Source organism: Dipodomys merriami, unplaced genomic scaffold (assembly GCF_024711535.1).
Source record: "Dipodomys merriami isolate MVZ:Mamm:240054 unplaced genomic scaffold, mDipMer1.0.p SCAF_2, whole genome shotgun sequence".
Lineage (NCBI taxonomy): Eukaryota > Metazoa > Chordata > Mammalia > Rodentia > Heteromyidae > Dipodomys > Dipodomys merriami.
Window position 1 is genome coordinate 104,783,893 of NW_027203381.1, and position 27,497 is coordinate 104,811,389.

At 39.5% G+C, this 27,497-nt stretch overlaps 1 protein-coding gene across 2 annotated transcripts in view; it reads left to right on the forward strand.

The window, feature by feature from the left end:
* Cxadr (CXADR Ig-like cell adhesion molecule) overlaps positions 1 to 27,497 on the forward strand; it is a 56,285-nt gene that overhangs the window by 17,234 nt on the left and 11,554 nt on the right. The window contains exons 2-7 of one of the 2 annotated variants that reach the window (XM_070030496.1): positions 8,876 to 9,042; positions 13,738 to 13,942; positions 18,388 to 18,543; positions 19,507 to 19,629; positions 20,346 to 20,484; positions 22,506 to 22,689. In XM_070030496.1, the coding sequence (XP_069886597.1) occupies positions 8,876 to 9,042; positions 13,738 to 13,942; positions 18,388 to 18,543; positions 19,507 to 19,629; positions 20,346 to 20,484; positions 22,506 to 22,689 (974 nt within the window). Of the gene's footprint in view, positions 1 to 8,875; positions 9,043 to 13,737; positions 13,943 to 18,387; positions 18,544 to 19,506; positions 19,630 to 20,345; positions 20,485 to 22,505; positions 26,945 to 27,497 lie in introns of those variants that run through there. The other variant, XM_070030494.1, reaches the window with a different exon arrangement.

Genomic DNA, 27,497 nt, shown 5'->3' on the forward strand with positions numbered 1-27,497 from the left:
TTACATGACATGATCGTTAAAATCTCTGTGCATCAACCATCAGTGGTCACTCTTCACATCTAGTGTCTTGCTAGGGTGGATGAAAACACAGAAAATACATTTCCAAACATTTTATTTTGTTTTGTTTTGTTTGCTCAATGAGAGACCTAAAAAACTTCATTCATTAGCAAATGTCTGTTAACTTCTTATTCTAGGTAAGTAACTGAAATGAAACAGATGAATGGAGAGAAGCCGGCTAGCAGGCTGTATTCAGGCTAGGCGAGAAAGCGCAGTGACCAGGATGGACATAGATGAAAATGATTGGATTTTTTTTTTTTTTGGTTGGCCATGGGGCCTGAACTCTGGGCCTGGGCACTGTCCCTGAGCTCTTCAGCTCAAGGCTAGTGCTCTACTACTTGAGCCAGAGCACCATTTCCAGCGTTTTCTGCTTATATGGTGCTGAGGAATTGAACCCAGGGCCAGGCAAGCACTCTACCACTGAGCCACCTTCCCAGCCCAAAAATGATTGAATTTGAAATGTATTAGGGAGGCAGAATTAACCGGACAGTATTTGTTTGGGTCCAGGCTGGGTATATGGATTGATAATGTACTTATCTATAATGCTGTGCAAAAATTGGTTACCATCTGGGTGCCAGTGGCACCTGCTCAAGGAGGCTGAAATCTGAGAGTTTTGAAGCCAGTTTGAAGCCAGAAAAGGCAGACAGATTCAAGAGACCCTGATCTCTAACCATCCAGCAAAAAGCCCAACATGGAGTTGTGGCTCAAGTGGTAGAGTGCTAGCCATGAGTGAAAAAGCTAAAGAGAATGTCTTGGCCCTGAATTCAAACTCCAGTACTGGCACCAAATAAAAAAAGAAAGAAAAAAAAGAACAGAAAGAAAAAGAAAAGTAGAATTGGTTACCAAAAGGTGATTGTGATAGGTATACCACCACATTAAACAATTCAAAGAAACTTAAGGTTGTGCTGGGGAACAAAACCCATTATCATTTGATGTAACCACTTTCCTTTCCCCCAGATCAAGAATGAGGGTTAAATTCTAGTTGCCCCCATATTTTCTGTCACCCTAAAGGATCTACCAACTTATCTTTAAAACCATTGGCAGCTTGTGCTTTCCTCATTTTACATATGTTAGTGATATTTTTGTGTCACTGTAGCCTTAGTTATGTCCCACTATTCATTTTCTTTATACCAGCACCTTTATTAGCCTCTGTGGAAGCCCATCTTCTCCATGTGAGGATGGATTAAATGATGGGGTTATTCACCGCTTACCCACAGTTCCACCTGAGAAACCTTAGTTAATGCTACTCTTAGGAATGCCTGTTCCATGGGTTTTGTAAGGATTAAATGAAATAAAAAAACGTAGCCAGGGTGGCTCTCACCTGTAATCCTGGCTACGCAGGAGGCTGAGATCTGAGGATCAGAGTTCAAAGTCAGCCCAGGCAGGAAAGTCCATGAGACTCTTATCTCCAATAAAAACCAACAGAAAACCGGAAGAGGTGCTGTGGCTCAAGTGGTAGAACACCAGCCTTGAGCTAAAGAGCTGAAGGACAGGGCCCAGGCCCACCACCGACAAAAACAAAACAAAACAAAAAACCCCACAAAGCTCCTTACACAATTCCTGACTTACAGGTAGACGCATTAGGTTTATTTCTCGAACATGTCTGTATCTTAATGCATATAAATTATTTCCTTCTTAACCTGCAACAGCCATCCAACGAATTCCCTCCTTGGTTCCTGAATGTCTGTGGATTGATAAACATGTTGTCACGTGAATTCCTGATTACATTTAAATCATGAGAGTTTTTGTCCTGGCAAACAAAAGACTTATTACATGAACAGTTCTAGGAATGTTAGGTAGTCTTACCTGAGCTTGTTCTGCTGCAATAACAAAACACAAGGTAACTTGTTTCTCAAAAGCAAGGGTTGTTGGTGAAGGCTTTCTTTTGGTGTGTGGACAGGTGCCTTCTCATTTGGGTCTTTGTGAGTTGGAGCCTGACTTTCTCTTCCTCTGCCAGGCCTGTGAGCTCAGATCTCTACTCTTCGGACCTCTCTTCACTTTATTCACATTAAAGCCTTGTCTCTAGTACAGTCACATGGAAGTGAGGGCTTGGATAAGTGCGTTTTGGAATTTCAATTCATGACACAGTCTGAAAATCTTGTTTTGGGCTTGAACTCAGGGCCTACTCACTGTCCGTGAGCCTTTTCACTCAAGACTAGTGGTGCTCTACCCCTAGCTTATTTATTTATTTATTTTTAGCAATTAATTGAAGGTAAGGGTCTTATGGATTGACTAGCTTGAAATGGCTTCCATCCTCCTCAGTAGCTATGATTACAGGCAGAGTTGCCATGCCCAGCTCACAGATTGAGATGAGAGTCTCAGTCAACAAAGTGATCCCATGGTTCATACCCAGGCTGTCTTTGAACCATGATCTTCCCAGTCTCTAAATGTTTATTATTTATTATTGTGTTTATTATTGCATATATTATGTATAAATATATACATATATACACAATGTATTTCATGTATATATGACATATAAATAAATATGCACACACCCATTCTTTTTTGTTGTTGTTGTCAGTATTAGGGCTTGAACTGGGGGCTCAGGGTGCTGGTCCCGAACTCTTTTGCTAAAGGGTAGTGCTTTACGACTTCAGTCACAGCTTTATTTTTGGCTCTTTGGTGTTTAATTGGAGTTAAGTCTCACAGACCTGCTTGGGCTGGCTAATTGAGATCCTCAGATCTCAACCTCCTGAGTAAAATTACAGGCGTGAGCCACGATCACCTGGCTATCTATATATTCTTTTTGTCAAGTGAATGGAATTAAATCTGAAGGTGGCATTATTGCATGGGATGGCCACTCATGAATTTTTACCAACCCCAGAGCCCTTGTGTTAGTAATCTTTTTGCTGGAGGGGAACAGTTTTTCCTGGTATATTTTGTTCGTCTCTGTCTCAAATAGATGAGCTTGAATTCCTTATTGTAAATTTCCTGGGCTAATAAGGTTGTGTTGAGATGTTTTCTTGTGTCAGAAAGTTTTAGTGACTGAGAATGAATGTGGGAGAGCCTGCCTGTGGGCTTTGAGTCCTGGCCTCACAGTAGGTTAGTGCTGACATTGCCCAGGTCTCTACTGTGTGGTCACTAGGCTGTACGGATTTAGTCTATTTGCTGCCATGGTTTCCAACACTCTTGCTAAGCTTCACTTTTGTTTAGGAAAAAAAACACTGTCAGTTTTATCTGTGAAAGATGATGCTGTTTAAATTTGTATTGAGTTCAGCATTGGATTGCATCTGCAATCCCCAGTCCTAAGGCTTGAACTCAAGGTCTGGGCACTGTCCCTGAGCTTCTTTTGCTCAAGGTTAGCACTCTACCATTTTGAGCCACAGTACCACTGCCTGCTTTGTCTGTTTGTGTGGTACTAAGGAATCGAACCCAGGGCTTCATGCATGCTAGGCAAACGCTCTACCACTAAACCACATTCCCAGCCCTAGTGTACATTTCTTTTTGAATAATGTCACCCCTTTCTTTCTTCTCTCCAGTTTTCCCCTCTCATCCCCACCCACAAGTTGTATAGTTCATTTTCAACATAGTGTTCAGTGAGTACCGTTGCTGACTTTGTTCACCCTTTGTCAGTCCATTTCTGTGCCTCCCCTACACTCCCAAAGACATGGTGATGAACAACAAGACAAAAAAAAAAAAAAACACCCAAAAACAGCAACAAAGAAAAACCTTGTTCCATTTCCTGGAGTCATTTTTTAGTAATACATTTTAAGATTCTTCATATCTTCGTGTGTATGAGGGGAAGGAGGTGCTGAGTTTTTTGTTGTTGTTGTTGGTTGTGGGGCTTGAACTCTGGGACTGAGTGCTGTACCTCAGCACCTCAGCTCTTCAGCTCCAGGCTAGCACTCTGCCACTTGAGCTACAGTGCCACTTCCGGTTTTCTGGTGGTTTATTGGAGATCAGAGTTTCACTGACTCTCTTGCCCTGGCTGGCTTTGAACCATGATCCTCAGATCTCAGCCTCCTGAGTAGCTAGGATTGCAGGCGTGAGCCACCAGAGCCCAGCAGTCCTTGAGCTTTTGTGCTCAAGATTCATGCTCTACCATGTGAGCCACAATTCTACTTCCAGCTGCCGGGGCTGGCTTTGAACTGACTATCATCAGATTTCAGCCTTCTGAGAAACTAGGGTTACAGACATGAGCCACCAGCAGCCGACTTCTTGCATATCTTTATGGTTAGATCATGAATTTTTGGTACACACGACCATGGGATAATAAATTCTGTATCTTTTGGGTTGGGGGGAGGGCATATGACAGCCATCTTTTTTTTTTTCCCCCAGTTGTGGGGCCTGGACTCTGGGTCTGGGCGCTGTCCCTCAGCTCTTCAGCTCAAGGCTAACATTCTACCACTTGAGCCATAGTGCCACTTCCGACTTTTTCTGCTTATGTGGTGCTGAGGAATTGAACCCAAGGCCTCATTCATGCAAGGCAAGCACTCTACCACTGAGCCACCTTCCCAGCCCCCTTCTTTTCTTATAAAGGTTATCGGCCATTTAATTAAGTTAGTGTGTATTAGAATTCTGCATTGTGAAGTTACCATCTCACTCCGTAATATGTTAATGTGAGAAGATTCTCTGACAACATGTAAAATATCCTGTCTTATATTTTCTTTTGGTCAGTTGTAGGGCTTGAACTCAGGACCTGGGTGCTGTCCCTGAGCTCTTTTGCTCAAGGCTAGGGTTCTACCACTTTGATCCACAGTGCCATTTCTGTTTGTTGAGTGGTTAATTGGAGATAAGTGTCTCATGGAGACTTTTCTAAAAGCCTGGGCTGGCCTCAAACCGGTGTGAGCCACCGGTGCCTGGCCCTTGTCTTATACTTGTATGCATTAACTTTTGATACCTTGCTTAAAACAGTCATCACTGTAGTTTTGCCAAATGGTGATTTGAGCTCATAAAGTTTAATATGGTTAGATTTTTTTTTCTTTTCATTGTTCTCTAAGACTTTCCTCACAGAGAACATTAGTTAAAATTTTCCCATGTTTACTCCCCTTAAAACACACACACATACACACCCCCACACACACACCAGCTGGGCACTGGTGGCCCACGCCTGTAATCCTAACTACTCAAGGGGGTGAGATCTGAGGATCACAGTTCAAAGCCAGCTGGGACTGGAAAGTCCATGAAACTTATCTCCAATAACCCACGCTCAGAAAAAGCTGGAAGTGGTGGCTCACGTGGTAGAGTGCTAGCCTTGAGCTGAAGAGCTGAGGGACAGCAAGCGTTCAGGCCCAGAGTTTAAGCCTCATGGCTGACCAAAAAAAAAAAAAAAAAAACCCCAAAAAACAAAAAAAACAAAAACCCAAACAAAAAAAACCCATAAGTTTTTTTGTTGTTTTGTTTTTTGCTTTTAAATCTTAAGACTAGAAAGAAAAGATCACTTTAGACTGGCCAAGTTAAAAATAAATAACTTAAACTTGAAAAATGAAGCAAATGAAGACATGCTGTCTGTTCAGAACACTGCCTCTTTTCTACAGTCAAAACTGCAGCCTTCATTATCTCTAGTTCAACACTCCTTGCTGGGTAGAAATGGGTCTTCTAAGGCTGTTTGGTAGGAGGTGACCTTTAAGGGCTGAAAAATATTCTTTGATAAATTCATGTTACTTTGATGCTCAGCTTGAAGTGAGACTGGGCAACAGGGAAGCCTTAAAAGTCCAAATGATTTAGAAAGTTGAGATTAAAAAGAACAAGCAGAAAGCTGGGAGATGTGGCTTGAATCACAGCCAGTAGGTGATGGGATTCACTGTGTTTATTTATATACTCCAGTTCTGAGCACTTATGACTGGACTCGGCCAACTCTTGTGACTGGACGCTTGCTTTATATTTGGTCACACTCAGGAATATAAATATAAATACAACATTGTAAGAAAATGTAAGATTTTATTTAATCTTCAAGCCAACTTTGAATCTGTACTCAATTTGCAAGCTAAGTGATCAATTTGCTGTATGAATAATACTGGACAGTGGAGAAAGAATCTCTAGGGCCACTGGATGGGACCAAGCGTCTGCCTTTGTTTCATGCAATTGGTGACTGCTAGATAGTTCAGCACTTGGCAGGAAAAAAAACTGCTTTTATGGGAAGATACCTTCCAGTGTTGCTAGGAAACCCAGGAACTGTTTTTGTAGGATCTCGAGATGTCAGTTCACTTTTAGTACAACACAATTAAGAGCAGTTGAATGTTTTAAGTACCATTTTGAAGAAGAAATACTGAAAGTCATTAAAAAATCACTTTGAAATTTCTCAAGCAGTGTAGTCATCCCTCGGTCTCCACAGGCTCTTTATAGCTAATCAAGCTCACAGATGCTCCAGTTTCCTTACATAGAATGGTGTAATGTTTTGCATGCAAACCGAGCACATCCTTCAATATACTTGAAAATCATTTCTAGATTACCTATAATGTAATATGAATGCTATGCAATTCTTATACAGTAACGGAATAGCAAGGAAGAATCTGTGTTTAGTATAGATGCAGTTTCTTGGGGCTTGAACTTGGGGCCTGTGTGCTCTCACTAAGCTCCTTAAGGCTAGCGCTCTACCACTTGAGCCACAGCACCACTTCCGGCTTTTTTCTTTTTGGTTATGTGGTGCTGAGGAATTGAACCCAGGGCCTTGAGCATGCAAGGCAAGCGCTCGACCACTGAGCCACCTTCTCAGAAGGTGGAATTTCTTCAGGCAGATGAATCCCCTCACCTTCCAACATTTCTAAAACTGGTCACACTGATAATGCAGTAGTCTTGTTCTTTTCTTTACACGCAAGGAACTATGTGAAAAAGTTGTTACTTCTAGTTTCTTTCAACCGTAATGGTGCCAATTAATGGTTTAATGGTAAAATGGGACAAGCACTTCAAAAAGTCCTAAGCATATAAGAGAGAGCCTGGGATGAAAAGTTAATCACCATTGAGGCAGTGTGACCCAATCTCGAAGACTGATAATTGATAGTCTCACCATCGAGTCTGCAAAGGAAAAACAGTGCAAGGTAGTAGTACATGCTCAACCCCAAGTGGGGTGTAAGCAGTGTGAAATGAGGTGCCGTGAACAAGGGCAGAAGGGTCGTTACAGGGCGGAGAGGAAGAATGTCTTTAGCAACTGAGGAAGGCAGGGAACTGAGTTTATTAGACATGATTAAAAAAAAACATGTTTATCCAGAGGTATAAATACATATGAAGTCCTATTTTAAATATGTAGCTATGAAATGGAGACTGAAGTAATAAGGGCTTTGGGGAGATTAGTACATTGATGGGTCTGAATTAATGGGTTTGCATAGTGGTCATCAATCTTGCTATGTAAAAATCAACTCAAGTGGAGGTTTAACACAAAGAAATCCTGTGTCCATGATCCTATACATTTCCAGGTTAGGGGAGGCAAGTGAGTAGGATGGGGCTTATCCACAGGGATAAGAGACACATCCATTCTTTCCCTGAGATTTGTTCACAGTGAGAGGGGTCCAAAAGAGGAGGGGATGGGTGTAGCAGAGCTTTTGAGGCCTAGTGCACCCGGCAGCGCCTGTTAAATTCTGTTGCTCAAAACAAGCTCAGCCGGAGACTTACAGGAGGAAGTAGAGGAAATTTGTATCCATTTTTAATCTGTTCGAGAAATGTTCTTAAATGCTATTAAAAGCTTTGGAAATAGCTGGGCTCTGGTGGCTCGGGCCTTTCATTCCAGCTATTAAGGAGGCTAAGACCTAGAGGATTGTGGTTCAAAGCCAGCCCAGAGAGAAAAGCCTGCATCACTCAGTCTTCAATTAAGTAGCAAAAATGCTGGTCTGGAAGCATGGCTGAAGTAGTGGAGACTAGCTCTGTGCAAGAAAGCCCAGTGAGAGATTAAAACTCCTTAAGTTCAAGTCCTGGTAATTGTAAAAAAAAAAAAATCGAATATAATGGTATTTGTGTATATATCCGTGTAAGAGGTAGAATATAAATTTGGAGTAATAGGAATTTTTCAGTTCCGCTAAACTTGAATGAGATGAAGGTCATACATAGGGTCTGCCATTAGCTCAAAACAATATTATACAGCCTATCACTCAGATAAATTGACAGTGCTTGCTTGCTTGCTTCTTTCCTTCCTTCTTTCTTTCCTTCCTGTCTTCATTTTCTTGTCACAATGTATTGCCTTGAAATGAATTAAGTATTCAACAGAAATGATACAAGTTTACTAAAAATTTAAAAAGCCTTATCGGGGGCTGGGAAGGTGGCTCAGAAATAACGTGCTTGCCTTGCATGCATGAGGTCCTGGGTTCAATTCCTCAGCACCACAGAAACACAAAAAGCCAGAAGTGGCACTGTGGCTCAAGTGGTAGAGCGCTAGCCTTGAGCTGAAGAGCTGAGGGACAGCACCCAGGTCCAGAGTACAGGCCCCATGACTGACCCTCCCATTTCCCCTCCCCCCCCCCCCCCCAAGAAAAAAGCTTTAGCAGGAACATGTGTCAAAATCATTAACATGGCCCTATCAAAAATGACTTGCAGATGTATTCGTTCCATCGTAGTGAGTGTGAATTAGTGTGATTTCTAGGTTATAACTGAGCTTTTGCAGATTCTAGCCAACTGCAATTTAAAATGTCTGCTGGGATACAGAAATGCGCAGTGAATCATAAAGTTATTTTGTGTGGTGTTGGAAAGTTCGTAATGTTTTAAAGAAAAGCAGATGATATTAATAGCGTCATTCCATTTTTTACAGAGGCACGACTGAGTTGAAACGCCATTCTTCTGGGTCTTCCCTACCCCCGTCCCCCGGCACTGTGCTCCCCAGCGTGGCCGCAAGGCCATGTGCCGGAGTCATTGCAGTTGCTTAGTCCCATTTGTGTGCTTCTTTCTCCAGATTTCACCAGAGGCTTGAGTATCACCACTCCTGAACAGAAGATTGAAAAAGCTAAAGGGGAAACAGCCTATCTGCCCTGCAAGTTCACCCTCAGCCAGGAAGACCAGGGGCCACTGGACATTGAATGGCTGCTATCTCCATCCGATAATCAGCAGGTGGATCAAGTGGTGAGTGTGAGAAGGGCTGGGCCACCGTGCAGATGGCCGTGCAGCTCTCCTGTGCCTACCCATCACCCAGCACATTGCATAGTCTGGCTGCAGGGAGCCAGGAAGAAATCTGACTGCTCAGGCTTGTGAGGAAGGCAATCACCTAGCGGGGGAAGTTGAGGTCACCAAGGTAATGAAGTGAAGTGGATAATAAGTTGACTTCAGATTACAATTGGGAAGAGGTCATTCTGTTCCTTAGAGAAGGTTACAGGGAAGAAGAGGAACTTGGGAAAGTACTGAAAGTCTTGATTAGAAATTGTTTGTTATAAGTCAGGAAATTGTGCTGGGTGTCCAGAGGGCGCAAGACGGAAGTGGGTGTGGTTATGTCATGGATGGCAGGGAGGAAATGCTATGTTAAAGGTTGGATAGAATACACAGGCATTCTGTTACTGTAAAATGTAAGATGTCACGTACTGTAACATAGGCATATATTATTAGATACTATTCATCTTACTCTTTGCCTTAAATATCCTATGCATTGAGTTTCTTAAGAAACAAAATGAAGTCATTGTAGCATGAAGATATAGTACATAAAATGTTTAATCATTAATTAAAAAATGATTACTATAAAGGTGAGGTATAGAGGGGGTTACAGTTAACATGTCATTAATTTAAAGATATAAAAGTACATTTATAATACTTTTTCCTAGTCGAAGTAATAAGTGCTTAATGTAGAAAACTTGCAAACCAAAAACTGCTTGTGCATGCAGACACACATGCACCCCACCCCCAAAATTTGCCAGGTACTGCCGTCTCCAAAAATGAGTATCTCCTTTTGCCTTTTAAAAACCTCATTTTATCTACAAGGTTGTTTATTAGCTTCATTGGACACATTTAATAAAATAAAATTAGACCAGGAGGAGAAGAACAAGTTAAATATTTTGAGGGATGTTTTGAGATGTGTCTGTATAAATACATACATATATAGATACACACACATATATGTGAATATATGTATATCCACATATATAGTGTATAAAAAGAAAAAAAAAAGGAAAAACCTGGCCTAAAACAGTAGAAGAAAGATAGGGTTAAAGGGAGATTCTACAGAAGAGAGGGTTTACTTAGAATTTCAGTAAATACTCTTGGCAGAATCCTTGTTTACTGTATTTAGCAGACAGTAGTTAAGGACTTGGAATCAAAGTACTGGGCTGAGTCCATATCCAATCTCCCTTCTTCTGTGATCACTTTAGTCAGCAGTTAGCATGTACTATGTTTTTGGTTAATTAGATAGCCATGCCACACTCAGTATTGTGGGTAAGTTCTGAGAAATACATTGTTAGGTATTAATATATTTTTGCCATTGTGTGAAAACCACAGACTGTTCTCACACAAACACAAGATGGCTATGAAAGAAACTTAGCCACAGAAACATCACTACACAGTCCAGCCCGACTGTAGGTGTTTTATGTAAGCCTTGAAATGACACCCTTAAGTGAGAATATGACAAGGTAGAAATGGTATCAGCTATGTGCAGGAACAAGCCTGTGGCCACACAGCTAGCAGCTGAGATTTGAATCCAGTTCTCTGTACTTTGGTGATCCCCTATTGCCTCTCATGTTAGATACATACACCTTTTTTAAAAGATGTAAAAAAAAAGGTGTAAAATAGGGACTGGTTATTGATTACCTCTCAGGTGTTAAAGGAATTCAGTGAAATACTATGCACAGCTATTTTATCAGCTTGTAAGTAGATGTAAAAATATTAATAAGAATGGGAATCAGAAAAAACAACTGTGCTTTATATATGAATCTTGTTTCATCATTAACTAAGTACCATCTTTTGGAGGACTTTCTCCACCACCATTATAAACAAAGTACTATATATTCATAGCATATGTATGTATAGATATGTATATAGTATATAAAGTTATTTAAAAAATAATAGGAAGAACAGGGCTTATTCAAAATATAAAAAATATTAATCATGCATTGCGTCAAACAGATCTGGCTGGCAGCTAAGTGTGACTGCAAAGCTTGGTGTGTGGGGAACTACTTACTGTTTTTCTTAGGCTAGGTGTTACATGTGGACAGTGCTCTAATGCATCCCTGGGGTGAAGAAGAATCCGTGGAGTTAGTTACTCACACACAATGTAAACCTAGCTTATTTGTCAGTCTGCACCGCCCCCCCCCCTTGTTTTTTTTGTTGGTCCTGGATCTTGAACTCTGGGCCTGGGCGTTCTTCAGATTGTCTGCTCAAGGATACTGCTCTACCACTTGAGCCACAGTACCACTTCTGGTTTTCTGGTGTTTTTTTTGGAGATAAGAGTCTCATGGACTTTCTTGCCCAGACTGGCTTTGAACCATGATCTTTGATCTCAGGCTCCTGAGTAGCTAGGATTACAGGCGTGAGCCACCAGTGCCAGGCTTGTCAGGCCCATTTTTAAAGGCTAGTAATGTGTATTTTGCAAAATGAGCTATTAAAAGTAGAATGGATTGGCTAGGTACTGGTGGCTCATGCCTGTAATGCTAGCTACTCAGGAGGCTGAGATCTGAGGATCACAGCCCAGGCAGAAAAGTCCCTGGATACTCTTATCTCTAATTAACCACTCAAAAACCAGTAGTGGAGCTGTGGCTCTTAAGTGGACAAGTCCTAGACTTAAGCAAAAACAACTTAGAGACCGCACACCAGTCGCACACCAGTCCCACAACCCACAACCCACAACCCAGGGGAAGAAAAATAGAATAGATTCTAGCTTAGAGTCCTTCAAAACCAATTAAATCAGTAGTGTAATTCAAAGGAAGCTACTAAGTTTCTCTGCACAAAGTTCTCAGTGCTGAGGTGGAGAAGTGGGTGGGGCAAGAAGGCTGAGCAAATGAAGTAATGGCTCATGTTTACAGATGAATTCAGCTGTGGGGTCCCTCGGCTTTTTTTTTTTTTTTTCCAAATGCTTTTTATATATATGTACTTAGCAAACTAAGCGTTGAGTGTATCCTGGTAATAGTCAATTCATATGCGCGCGCGCACACTCTCTCTCTCTCTCTCTCTCTCTCTCTCTCTCTCTCTCTCTCTCTCAGGTTTTTAGTTAGGGCTGGGGTTGTATGAGAGTTGGAAAGACAGTGTGAGTTTCCCCTCTCATGCGATTCTATATAGGAAACCGGGCAAAAGGTATCCTTTATGCCATTTTCCTCAAATTATACCACCTAAATTACCAACAGAAAAGAAATTGTTTTCAAGGTATACATTATAGTCAGGCTTTTTGACTTGATTTCAGTGACCAATGTAAGAAATAAGAAAAACATTAATTTTAGGGGTTGTTAGAGATTACCATTGTAGTGCTTCAAGTCAATTTTCGTTTTTGTTTTTTAAACAAAATTACTGGGGACTGAACTCACGGCTTTTACACATGGGGCCAGCACTCCACAGCTTGAATCATGCTGCTTGTCCCTTTTGCTCTAGCTTGTTTTTCTGATAAACTCTTAACATTTTTGGGCCCACCACCTCAGACCTTAATCCTCCTACCTGAACTTTCGAGTAGCCGAGATTGTAAGCACGTATTACCAAACTCAGTTTCCAAACCAAATATAACACAGAATTAAAAAAAAAATTTTTGGGGTCTGGTCGTGGGGCCTGAACTCTGGGCCTGGCCGCTGCTCCTCAGCTCTTCAGCCCAAGCCTAGCGCTGTACCACTTGAGCCACAGTGCCACTTCCGGCTTTTTTTTTCTTTTTGCTTATGTGGTACTGAGGAATCAAACCCAGGGCCTCAGGCATGCAAGGCAAGCGCTCTACCACTGAGCCACCTTCCCAGCCCCTAACACAGAATTTATTATCTTCCTTAATCTAGCCTTCAGTAATTTCCACCAAATTCTGTAATAGTGTTTCAGAAAATTCATTGAAATAGTAAGTAGTCTTTGATTTAGTCACCAAAGATTCATTCATAGGTTTTGTTAACCTAAAGACCCATATTAAAAGGCTTATCTTAATAATTTTGATGTACTAGGAACAAGAATTCTCAAGGTGCCTCCAACTTAACTTTAACACAAAAATGCTTTTATTTTTTTCTTTTAAATTTGTTAATTTTTTTGGTCAGCCATGGGTCTTGAACTCTGGTCCTGGGCATGTCCCTCAGCTCTTTAACTCAAGGCTAGTGCTCTACTACTTGAGCCACAGTGCCTCTTCCGATTTTCTGGTGGTTTATTGGAGATAAGAGTCTCACAGACTTTCCTGCCCAAGGCTGGCTTTGGACTGATCCTCAGGTCTCAGCCTCCTGAGTAGCAGGATTATAGGCTTGAGCCACCAGGGCCTGATGTAAATTTGTTAATTTTATTATTACATAATGTGGTAAACTATAAGCCTTTTTTTGAGAAACAGAATAGTATATACTTCTTTTGGTATACTTAATTGATATACTGCTCCAACGGCAGTTGCAATGTATAGTGCATAGAAATGAACAACTCGGCATCCTCCATTCTGTGATTATATTTGCTCTTGGTTTCCCTATTTTAAATAGAAAAGTGGAACTATACTCACAAATCTCACTTAATTCTTTCCTTTTTCTTATTTTATGAATAGATGGCCGTGGGCTTCATACAGTGTCCTTCCCCTTTTGATTTTAGATTCTGCAGTATTGTGACATATCCAGAGCTCCTAAATGAGATAGTTTTCTTTTTTTTTGTGTGTATTTGTCTCCTGTCTTATTTTGACTTTGCTTTTAGATTATTTTATACTCTGGAGACAAAATTTATGATGACTACTATCAAGATCTGAAAGGTCGAGTACATTTCACAAGTAGTGATCTCAAATCTGGTGATGCATCAATAAACATAACAAATTTACAACTATCAGATATCGGCACCTATCAGTGCAAAGTGAAAAAAGCTCCTGGTGTTGCAAATAAGAAAGTTCTGCTGACTGTTCTCGGTAAGTTATTTTGTTACTAAGTTATTTGTTATTATGTTATTTGTAATACTAAATTACTTATTAACAGGATGAGTAGTTTCATAGTACTGTATAGCAGCAACATTTATGTAAGATAAAAGTTTAGGTTTTTAGAGTAATAATTTTAAACATTTGAAGTACTTCTAAAGTCCTCAAATAGCATAAAAGACAAAGCTAGTATGTTGTATTTTTGTTTTTGTTTTTTGTTTGTCTGAGGTAAATAAGTGATCAAATTATTTTTGAAGTTCAGTGAGTTGGGAATAATCTGACTGGTGATAGAAAGATAGCACTGTGTTATGGTTTGAAGATAGCGTATCACTATCCGATCTCATAATTGAGGCTTAAATTCCTTGATATAAACATTTTGAAAGGTGGAGAGACCTGTAACAAATACATAATTAGAGGATTGTTAGAGGATAATGAATCCTTGTGAAAGGATAATATAGTCCTCGTGATAGTGATTTGTTGCTCATGAATGCTGGTTGTTACAAAGCAGTCATTTCCTTTGCTCTCCTTCAAATGCCCATTTCCCTTCTACCATGAGCTCCTCACTAGAACAAAGCAGTCTGGCACCATGTTCTTGGACCTCCCAAATTGTAAGTGAAATAGAATTTTAAAGATATAAATGATCTAGCCCCAGCTCTTTTGTTATAGCAACAGCAGGTGGAAAAGTCAGGAAGTAAGAGGTCTGAGTTTTCTGTACCATCCTTAGCCTGGATCCCAGAGTAGAACTTGTTTATTTCTGTGACCCTCAAACCATTTTGCAACATAAGACTATTCAACCGTCAGATCCCTCCCATTCTGTTCCAAATTGTTTCTATAGGCTTTACACTTTCACTCTCACTATTTCAAGAATAAATACGGTTTCTCTGATGAATAGCGAGACTGTTCTGATTGGAAGAGATGGAGTTGAATAGAAGCAATTGGAGGAAGGCAATTAGATATCAGGTAGTTACTTAATTTCCTGACATCAGTGATTTTCATCCTTTCAAGTATGGGCTTTAGACAGTGGATAAGATGTCTCTTAATTCTCTCACTCTCTCTCTCTGATAGTTAAGGAAATAACTGTGAACTGCTGGGTAAACTGTCAGACTCTCACGTTTATTATCCTTCTGTAGGTGTGATTTTATGTCCAAGCAAGCACTCTTAAGTAAATAAAAAGATTATATAACCACAAATATGCTTTCAAAACCTTTTTACTGTAGACGCCACACAAAAATGTATAATGACTACCATGTAGATAAACATAACAGTCTCATTTCTTTATTTTATTACAGTAAAATTCCTTATTCAGTGACTTAAAAGTGCCGTGTTCTAGAGGACCCTGTGGACTTCCTTATTGTATGAAATGTTGATGGCTAGAATAGCTTAATAAAATTTAGGAAATAACTAATTAGGACAGGCTTGCCCACTTCCTTTTGTTTAAGAGAACTGGCTAGGAGTTGAATGGATAAATGTAAAAACTAGGAGCACGAGAGTGAATGTTTTTGCACGCCAGTGGCCACTTTGGGGAATGTTATTTTGTTGCTCAGTCACCATTCTGTTGGAATGGACACCAAAGGCAGTCTTTTTTTTTTTTTTTTTTTTTAAAGCTGGGCCCAGGTGGCTCTTATCTGTAATTCTAGCTATTCAGGAGGCTGAGATCTGAGGATTGCTGTTCAAAGCCAGCTGGGTTAGAAAAGTCTGTAAGACTTTTACCTCCAATTAACCATCTTTTGGTGATTTTTAGCCTGAATCTATAAGAGTGCTAGCTAGCCTTGAAGGGAGGGAGAGAGGGGAGTCTTAGGGACAGTACCCAGACCCTGAGTTCAAGTCTAGGTATTGGCACCAATAAAAGTAAACATAAAGCATTCCAACCTATCAGGTACTAGTTAAAAATGTTCACCTTTGGTGAGAAAGTAAGTGAAGCGGGTACCCTGGAAGCTTTGGGTCTTGCCTTGTTGGACCCTGTGGGGCAGGGCATAGGTTGTATTTGTAGGTCCCAGGGAAGAGATTTTGTTACAGCATAAGACCACACATACTTAAGGGGAACTAGGTTTGAGCAATAGCGAGGGTGCATGATATGCTAAGCAAATAATAGTGCTCATAGACAGCAGGAATGCCCCTGGAGTTAAATTTCCAACCCCGAACCACTCCCTCAGTCTGGGTGAGAAGCCTTTCTTTTTTGTTAGCTCTGTGGGAGATTACCATAGCCAAATAAGCTTTGAATTCCAACCAGGAAGGGAGGGAGGGAGAGGAGATAAATTGAGTAAATTAGAAGTGATTGCTCAGGCTGTCACCAAACAGGAACAAAAGCTTACTTTCTGTAGCTTTTTCTTCAGTTTTCCAGTGAGTTACCATTAGAGCTGAGGAAACCACCGGAATTGTTTTCTCTTAAAGTGGGAATTGGAATGAAGCTTATCTGTTGTTAACGGTGCCTGGAAATCCTTCCCAGAGAATGTGGGAAAAGATGAGATGAAGTGCCCTCTAGTGACCCAATCCCGCGTTAGTTCCCTGGTGCTGTCATTCGCTTCACTGGCTCTGCATGATTCTTCAGTGCTGAGTTACTGTCATAATATTTACAGGGCAATGAAAGGTGATTCATCAAAACCTGTACACCTTGTAGCCATGAACCAAAATGCCAAAAGTTCTGGAAACCCAGACCCACGCACCATTTAACAGCCATCTCTGTTTCCTTCATTGCTCTCTTTTTTCCTGTATGAGCAAGTGTCATTAGTCAGTAGTTGATTTTTTCATGGAATGACTTGTGCTTTCTACTCTCTCTCAAAACATTTGGGTTGCTCAGGTATCATTTGGAAACCAATGTTGATAAAAATCTTTTGTGGACAGCGAGTGTGGAAACCTTGGATTCAGCAGGACTTTGGGTTTCCCAAGCAGCAACTTTCAATAAATGCCCATTATTGGGCATGTTTGGTATATGAGGAGGACATTTTCAATAGTAGAATGAGGATTAAAGTTAGCGTCGCATACCAATAGAGGTTCCACGTATAAAACGCTGCTTTAACATCTCATTGACTGCTAGGTTATAGTAATTGCTTATTGATAGTGTGAAGAAATGGAAGAAAATGAGGCTTATTTTGTTGAAGAATCATTATACAAAGTAATACTCAAAATTTATTTACAATCCCAATTAATGTAGTTGTTTCGAGAGTTAGTTTGAAAAAAACAAACATTTGTTTCAAAACTCAATAATGCAGTTAAATGCTTCTAATGCAGTTAGATGCTTCTACTAATACTCAAGGAACTTAGTGTGAGATCTTGATTGAGAACCTTAATTGAAGATGCTCTACTGAGTATAGCAAATCCTGATGACCAACTCTAGCCGTTCCTTATTTTGGTAACCATACAATTAAATTGCAATTCAGTAATGCATGAAGTTCAGGTGGTGGTGTATATAAGAATTCAGAGATATAAAACCCATCTGCCTTTATTCATAGTAATGAAGGAATAAAAGCAGTCTGGACACTTAACCAGGGTGGGGAGACAGATGTAAAACCAGCTACATAATTTATAGGAAACCTAAGTAGTAGAAGTAAAATACTATTTCTGTTTTGTCCCATTACCAGCATTCGTGATAATAAATCTCTTGGTTGTGAGGCTATCAGCGCACAGAGAGAAATGACTTGGCATGTACTCAGATCCTGGAGAAGAATAGATAAGAAATGGGGAGAGGAGCTTCTTTGCTTAAGTCTCAAGTGACAGTCCTCTTCTTTCTCCTTGATTTCCTTATACATGCCCGTAAAATGGAGGAGCACTGAGCTGTGCCCAAGACATGGCCAAAACCTCCTTGGGCAATGGCTGCTTGCTGAAGTTCTTTCTTAACCTGTTCTGTGTTTGGGAAGCTGAGGAAAATGCTATTCTCACCTTTTATTGTGGTCTTTTGTTTTTTGTCACTTTGGAGCCAAGGACCAACTGATGAGGTCTCGGTGATCATGGATCATGGTGGTGTTTAAGTAACTAAGAAGTCTATTCTGGCGGGGTGCCAGTGGCTCATGCCTGTAATCTTAGCAGTGCAGGAGACTGAGATCAGAGGATCTGGTTCAAAGCAGCCCACGCAGGAAAATCTATGAGACTCTTTATCTCCAATTAGCCACCAAAAAGCTGGAAGTGGAACTCTGGCTCAAGTGGTAGAACACTAGCCTTGAGCTGAAGAGCTGAGGGACAGCGCCCAGGCCCAGAGTTCAAGCCCCACAACACACACACACACACACACACACACACACACACACACACACACACACACACACACACACACACACACACACACACACACACACACACACACACACACACACACACACACACACACACACACACACACACACACACACACACACACACACACACACACACACACACACACACACACACACACACTCTCTCTCTCTGTTATAAAAACTTCACTTTTTTTTTTTTATCTTCCTCAGTTAAGCCTTCAGGTACAAGATGTTTTGTTGATGGATCAGAAGAAATTGGAAATGATTTCAAGCTAAAATGTGAACCAAAAGAAGGTTCACTTCCCTTGCGATACGAATGGCAAAAATTGTCTGATTCCCAGAAAATGCCCACTCCATGGCTAGCAGGTATTGCCCATAATACAAATTTTATCATGTGCCAGTGCTTTGGATTTAAATTTAGTAGTGCTTATATGTGTATATGATTGTATATTTTTAATTCACAAATACTTTTCGTTTCTACAGCGTAATCAGAGCTACCATGTGAATTTTTCTGTATTTTGTAATGGCAACTCAGTGTTATGTGAGTGGAAGTTTTCAATAACAAATGATTTTACCTTTGAGAATTAGCTTTTTAGGTAGACTTTAATAAGTAGTGCGAAATGTTCATGTTCATAAATTAGAGAGTGGCTAATATTATATGTTTTGCCTAGATTCATGTTGATGCTACGGTAATTTGCCTGTGTTATATCTGAAAGTTTAAATGAAACATTTAAAAACCTGTGGCACACTAGCTAGCTAGTTTAAAAAATGGCCAAATCTGATCACTTACTTGTTTATTATACTTGAACTTTTAGTTCAAACTGATTTCTATGCTCTGCTTTCTTCTGTCCACCCCACCTTGGTGTTCAGTAGTTTTCTTTCTCTCTCTTTTTTTCCAACTAGAGATCAAACTGGATCATCACTTCTGACTTTCTTTTGTATGTTTCACTCGGCTAGGTGGGGTAAATAGGATTTGCACATCTTCCTGCTGCATGAAAGAGCCTTTGTGGAATGAGTTGTTGGTTTTTTTTTTTTGTTTTTTGAGATTTTTTTTTTTTTTAATAGTCTGAGGTGGTGCAAAATGTTTGCAACTGCTACGCAGCAGACCGATACCCATGCTTTAGCTGAGGCTCTGTGGCTGAGGATCATGGTTAACTTTTGTCTTTATCTCAGGAAGCTTCAGGATGACTGTTAATTGTAGACAGATGCATGTGGCTCCCTGGCAGCTTGCTTGCATCATGCATTATCTGTCAAATTCAGCAGGGCTAGACTTGGTGAAAGACAGAACCATACATCATGTAAAACTGAGTTTGCTTTTTTCCCCCATAGAAATGACTTCACCTGTTATATCTGTCAAAAATGCTACTTCTGAGTACTCTGGGACCTACAGCTGCACAGTCCAGAACAGAGTGGGCTCTGATCAGTGTCTGCTTCGCCTTGATGTTGTTCCTCGTAAGAATCTTCTATCAGTTTACTTCTGTTATCTTTATAGAGCCTCCTTTACTCAGTGAGGATGGGTTGAGGGGCAAAGGATACTAGCTAGCTTTGATTAGAACACTTGGTGACTTGGTTAGTTCCCTTTCTCCTTCACAGAGGAGGAAAATCTCCACATTTTATTGGTAAAAACCAAAAATGATATTAAGGAGGTCAAAGTTGTCAACTTAGCTTTTGTATAGTATTTAGCCATTACAAGTATGAGCAGCTTAAAGAAACTCTTAAACTTTTTTAAATTGTGATTATAAAGGTGATGTACAAAGGGGTTATTGTTACATAAGTAATGAGCACATTCTTTTAAAAATTTTTTTCTTAAAAACTTTTATTATTATAAAGGTGAGGTACAGGGGTTACGGTTATATAAGTCAGAGCACAGTTTTTACTGGACAATGTCACCCCTTCCCTCACTCTCTAAATGTCTTGTGTATTAACTAAGATAGATTTCAATATTAAGTAAGTTCTATTCATTTTCATCTCGTTTTCATCTTGATGCTAGAACAGAGTTCAGAAGAAAATACTATTTATACGTTTTTCTCTCTGGGATATAGAAGGTTGTATAATTTGTCTCTTAAAATTAATAGATCCAATGAAATCACTCTTATCAGTGAGTAGCCTACCTTCAATATCATAGTTGTCCCATGGACTTTTGAAATATTGTTATTATCTTATTCTAGCAACGAATCGAGCTGGAACGATTGCAGGAGCGGTTATAGGAACTTTGCTTGCCCTTCTACTTATCAGTATTATCATCTTCTGCTGCCACAAAAAGCGCAGAGAAGAAAAATATGAAAAGGAAGTTCATCATGATATAAGGTAATAAAATGGAGCAGCAGCTACAAGAGATACATGGAATCTATTCTGTTTCTAAGGATTAGTTCTCTTAACTTTACTGTTTTAGGATGGGTGAACATTTTGGTTCCTCCCTTTAACACATTTTGATGCATTTACTTCCCACTTTCAGGTTCATAGGTCCAAACCACTTGTCAGTTTTCTTTTCTTTTTTTTGGGGGTGGGGGAGTCCGGTCGTGGGGCCTGAACTCTGGGCCTGGGCGCTGTCCCTCAGCTCTTCAGCTCAAGGCAAGCACTCTACCATTGGAGCCACAGTGCCACTTCTGGCTTTTTTTTTTTCGGCTTACGTGGTGCTAGGAATTGAACCCAGGGCCTCATGCATGCAAGGCAAGCACTCTACCACTGAGCCACCTTACCAGCCCGACCCTCAAGTTTTCTTAAAGCCCTATTTTGAGTACTGTTACAAAATAGTTACGGTAAGACTGTCTGCCTTTTTATAATAAAGGGGCAGGAATAAAGTTTTCAGAAAATGGGCAGATGTTGATGTTTTAAAAATGACCTTATAGGGGCTGGGAAGGTGGCTCAGTGGTAGAGTGCTTGCCTTGCATGCGTGATGCCCTGGGTTCGATTCCTCAGCACCACATAAGCAAAAAGAAAAAAGCCGGAAGTGGCCCTGTGGTTCAAGCTCTAGCCTTGAGTTGAAGAGCTGAGGGACAGCGCCCAGACCCAGAGTTCAGGCCCCACGATCGGACCCCCCAAAAAAAAAAACAAAAAAACAAAAAAACAAAAAAAAAACAAAACCTGATAACATCAAGTGATACTAGTATTGTAGAACTATTCATAGTGAAATCTTTTTGGTTTTTGAAACTCTGTAGCTTAGGCTGGCCTCAAACTATAGTGGTAAACCACCATCCCTGGATTATCTTTACAGATATTCTACAAATTAGATTACAGAACTTAAAAAAATAATAACAGGAACTAGCTACTAAGGAGGCTAAGATCAGAGGATTTCAGTTCAAAACCAGCCTAGGCAAGAAAATCCATTTGTACTCTTGGAGCTTGTGGCTCAAGTTGTAGAGCACTAGCTTTGAGCAACAAAGCTCAGGGACAGTGCCCAGGACCTGAACACATATATGCATGTACACACATGTGCGCGCACACACACACACACACACACACACAGTAACACATGATTTAAATTCTTTCGCACTATGACAGACATTTGATAGATCTGGGGTCTGGTCTGAACAATTGTATTTTTTTTTTTGGTCGGTCGTGGGGCTTGAACTCTGGGCCTGGGCGTTGTCCCTTAGCTCTTCAGCTCAAGGCAAGCACTCTACCACTTGAGCTACAGCGCCACTTCTGGTTTTCTGGTGGTTTTATTGAAGATAGGAGTCTCACGGTCTCTCTTGCCCCAGCTGGCTTTGAACCGCGATCCTCAGATCTCAGCCTCCTGAGTAGCTAGGATTACAGGCGTGAGCCACCAGCGCCCGGCAACAATTGTATTTTTTAAGTGCACCTAAAGTCACTGAGGTTTATATTCTTTGTCAGTGATATGAAAATTCTTATGCCTAAATTCACAGTTATTGGAAACTGAAATCTACAATGTTTTCATCTAAAGTCTTAGATGTCTTTCATTGTACAAGTGTATTTTTTTATTGAGAAATAAATATATGTGTAATGCATACTTTATATATATATAATATATCACTAACACATATATGTGTATATATTAGTATTTTAGCAACTCGAAAATGTTCTGACTTTAATGAATGGATCTTCACTGATCATCTGAAACTACTTGATACTTGTTTCTAACAAGGCAATATGGTAAAATCATTCCCATCTGTGCATAAAGGCCATATTTCATTCTCTTTATTTAATACATGGGAACAAGTACATCACTCAAGATATTATGCCCTTTTTGGGCTTGTTTTTACTGTGCCCCTTACACAACATCCTTACTCATAAACTAATACCTTACCTAAGTCTATGTTTGCAGAAATTGGTTCTTTTAACTTGTTTTGGGGGATGTTGCTTTTCAGGGAAGATGTGCCCCCCCCCAAGAGCCGGACGTCCACTGCCAGAAGCTATATTGGAAGCAATCATTCATCGCTGGGATCTATGTCTCCTTCTAACATGGAAGGTTATTCCAAGACTCCCTATAACCAAGTACCAAGCGAAGACTTTGACCGTGCTCCTCAGAGTCCTACTCTTGCTCCTGCCAAGGTAGCTGTCCCTAATCTAAGTCGAATGGGAGCCATTCCAGTGATGATTCCAGCACAGAGCAAGGATGGGTCTATCGTATAGAGCCCCTGTACTTCTTTGTGTTTTTTTTTTTTTTTTTTTTTTTTTTTTTTACTCTGTGTTTCTTTTATTCTCTTGTTACAGAATCCTATTCACTCTAAATTTTGTCAACAGCCTCAAAATATCTCAGAAAAAACATTTAACAAACAGAAATGTTCACAGAATTTTGTTTGGTTCTATTGGGAAAAAAAAAAGAGCATTATATAGATTGTAAAGAAAGTCACCATCTGGGGAAAAAGATAGATTTTCTTAGAGGTTGATTATAAAGGTATCTGAATATGAGTACTGAAGTAAAAGATGTAGCACTTTGAATAATAGGTGATGCTGAAGGCATTTTAGGAGGTCTGTCTCATTTATTTATGACCCAGTGGTGTTCCCCAAATTAGTTAAAATTAGTTAAAAATCTCTGGGAAATTAACTTTGCTATGTTTGTACTTATTTCTGAATATTCTTTGAAAACTCTAAATGTACTTGGAGTATCTCTAATAGTACAAGAAACTACAGTGTTTTTAGAAAGGACTAGTTTTACTTCCAAATCATTCATAGAAATTTGAGACAGGGTCTTGTTATGTAGCCCAGGGTAGCCTCTCAATTTTCCTCAGTTTCCCAAATGCTGGGATTACAGCTGTGCACTATCATTCTTGGCTCAGAAATGATTTCTTAATCATTTAATTAACTGAAAAGGAAAAAGGACATAGTAACCTGGTTTATACATTGTGGTAAAGGAATACCTGTCACACACATATCAGTGACACCTTCAGAGCAACAGTGAGGATAGAATCATTAATGCATGGGTGGTCCGTGGCGTCCAGGCCTGTCGTGGCCCGCTACACTAGGATATAATATTTCACCATCCCCAACCATACACTGCTCCTCACTTTTGATGGTGTCTTTCTATTAAGAAAATATTATAACTTGTTTATTATCTGACAATTATAGATTGAACTTGCCTCTAATTATGAAATGTAAATCTTAAGTGTACTTTTTAATTTTAGAAACATGTAGTCCAATCCTAAGCTTACTCTTTTGAATCCAGCCCCAGAAGGATGTGTTTATTCTAAACTCAGCGATCAAATACGTTTTAGGCAAGTAGCTTCCCTCCATTCCGAATTCCAGACATGGAAGAATGTGGACACTTGCTAGTATGAGGCCAAACTTGTCTTGGTGGCGATCAGCAAATCAAGCTGAGCTTTGAGAAAGTTTCAATCTTAACTTTCTCTTATTAAAAGAAAAGAACAAGGGGTGAAAGGAATACTCCTAGTTGCCAAATGTGTTAAGTGCTGTTTTAGTAGAAGAAAGTGAATTTTTTTATTTCCCTTCAGATTACAAGGGAGCGTGGAGATAGTATATTGAGCCAACAGTTTTCTTTATAGTAAATAAGGTCTGTAATAAATTATTGCATTAGCTCCAAACCTTTTCCCTAGATTTTAGTAGGGAGTTGGTTTCTGTTCATCTCTTTGGGTGCTGTGGTGGTCAACGCTACATTATAAATATGCCGGCATGTATTTACGATTAGGCAGAGTACTGTGTATACTTTGTAATGGTAAACTTAAGGCAGATGTTTATGTGATGGATTAGTGTACAGTTTTACATCCTTGGAAGCATTTTTTAAAAACTAGGTTCTTTACATAAAATTACCTTTTATACTTGTGTTAACATTTTCATCTGTGCCTTTTGGGGGTAATTTGATTTCTGTGATGACTTTCTGGTGCCTATGAGCTGGCTGTCACCTACCGCAGGTGCTTAGTGGTGAAGGTACTACTGTTTCTCAAACACAGCACTGTGACACCTTCTATCCTCTTCCGTTTACTCTTGCCTCCTCCTCCTCCTCCTCCTCCACCACCTCCTCTTTCTCCTCCTCCTGTTGTTTTCCCTTGTAGCATCAGTGATGATGTTATTCCTGAGGATTTAAAATTTTTAATGATCCCAACACTCTTTGACTGTGTTTCTACTTTTATAATAGCTATTTTTGAAAGGTATATATTTGGCCTGTTTTATAAGGCATTGTAAGAAAAACAACAACACAATTTAATAATGAAGATGTTTAGATTTAGCCTATCTCTGATTTTCATGCAGATTATGCTGTCAATCTAAGTAGAAATTACACAGAAAGTAGATGGGTGCAAGATTGTCTTTCCCTTAGACTACATATTTATCTAATGCCAACTCTCACAAAATCTTTCCCAGGAAATGTATTAGTTCAGATTCATACAAACTAGAATATGAAAAACAAACTTGTGAAAAAAAAATAGTGTAACCATAACAGACTTCTTGGTTGTGATTAAGATTAGATGACACAATTTCGTTTTAGGCTTATAGCACCAGTTAGTAACCAAACTGGATCTACATTGTACCTGAGGTACAGTTAGGTTAAATTTTCATAGGATAATTTAAAGAGAAATAATAATATGTGTTATATAGTTCTGTGCTTTGAATATGAAGTAGTTTACACATATTCTTTTTCTTATTGACAATCTTATTAATATTTCCTTCTTAGCTTCCCATTCTCTGAGAATGTTCTCTTATTGGTTGCACTTACAAATTACTCTGTACAAATTTTTAAATTGAGTTATTTGTCAAGGGTTTGTTACAATGGAAACACAGCCTGAATAGGTCTTAGGGGAATTTAATTGGAAAAAAGTCCAAATAATTCTTGGTATACATTTGTATATAAACCAATAACTGATTTCTGTCAGGTGTAGTTGACACCTGTAATCCCAGCACAGATGCAGGAGGATGGAGAGTTTCAGGCCCTCTTAGACTAGTGAAATCAGTCTCAAGAAACCCAAGGCCTGGCGATAGAGCTCTGTAGTAGAATGCTTGCCTGGCATACACAAAGGCCTGGAGTTGATCTCTAATACCAACGAAAATAAAAGAAAAGAAGTATGTGACGACAAAGATAATGTTAGACAATGTAAGAAACTTGGGAGCAAGTGAAAAGGCAAGTCAGCATCTTGATGAAATGTTAAGAACCCATTGCATGAAGTTGGCTTTCAAATTCTGTAATATAGTGCTTCCTAAAACAACTGTTCTCAATTTCTGGGTGTGTGTGCAGCATGTAAACTGAAGTTATGAATGTTTGTAGTTTTCCCGCAGCACTGTTTAGGGTTTTCACATGCCTTATTTCAGTGTGAAAAAGAAAAAAGGTCCATGTTTTATGTGGTTAATGCTTTGTTGTGTCACATACAGAGTGCTTTGTAGAAAGTGTTGACCCAATTTTTACTTTTTAGTGTCTTGTGACATTATATATTATAAATATGTACATATATCTTTATAATGTTGTGTTTAGTGGCACAAATGTTCTGGGCAAGTTTTAATATTTCAAATGTCTTTGGATATTGCAGCAATAAAGGCAACATGTTTTGCAATAGAATCTCTTGTTTGCCTACTTTGACACTAAAATAACTGAGCAGGGAACAGTAAGGAATAAGTTGGTGAATTGTGGATCTGCTTATCTTTTTCTACAGAAGGCTGACAATTTATCCTGTGGATGGTAACACTAGCCTCTTAATTAAAATCAAATTGTACAAAATGTTTGTTCTCTTTTGTAATTTAAGAATATAGTAGCCAGGCACAGGTAGCTCTTGCCTACAATCCTAGCTACTCAGGAGGCTGAGATCTGAGGAATGTGGTTCAAAGCCAATCAAGGCAGGAAAGTCTGTGAGACTCTTATCTCTAATCAACCACCACAAAACTAGAAGTACTGTCGCGCCAAGTAATAGGAATACTAACCTTGGGTGAAAGAGCTCAGGGACAGCACCCAGATCCTGAGTTCCAACCCTACCAAAAAAACAAAACAAAACAAAACAAAAAGACTATAGCAACTACCAGTTGTTGGTTTTGGTCATGTACATGAAAGATTTCATCCAAGAAGGAGCTTTGTGTCTTCTGCTAACTTGACAGAAGTTAAGAGAACCACAATTTACAATTCACTAATTGTCCCTGTGAATTTTAGTGATGAATAAATACATTTGTACTACTGAAAAATGTACTTTGACACTTTACATTTGCAAAAATGGAACACTGACAGTGTCAATTTCAGATTTTATATTTAAAATATCTGACTTACATATCCAATGGTGCAGATTTTAAAGACTGTAAGAAAAAATTTTGTTAAAACAAAATGAAAACTCGCTCTTAGTTTTGTGACCTTGTGTACTTTTGAAATAAAATCAAGAAAGCAGTTCTCTGGTTGTGGTGTGACTTTATTTTGCCTTTAAACAAATGTCCACTACAGCTTATTTATAGTATTTCTTCCTGCTTTCCTGTGTCAAGGTTTCCTTTACTACACTGTATATGCTTTCAAACAGGAAGAATAAATGTTGGAAGAATCACAAATCAATGAAAACATGTCAGGCAAATATTTCCCCACTTACATGACAATATGTAATATTCTGACATTTTAGTATTTACAGTATAAACTCAGTTTTTCAGAGGAATAAAAAATGAGTAGACATATGCACCAAATAAGTGCACATCTGTCACAGTCCACTTCTGTTACTTTGAAAAGGCACCTTAGGCTAGGTGACTTCTAAACAACAGAAATTAGTTGCTTACAGTTCTTGCAGGCTGGCAAATCAAAGATTGAGGTGTACCTGAAGATCTATATCTTCTGATAGGACTTCACTCTCGACTTCAAAAATGTCACCTCTTGCTGTGTGCTCGCAGATGTAAGGGAAAAAGGAACTTGTTCCAGACTCTTTTGTCAAGATACCCATTCAATTCATAGA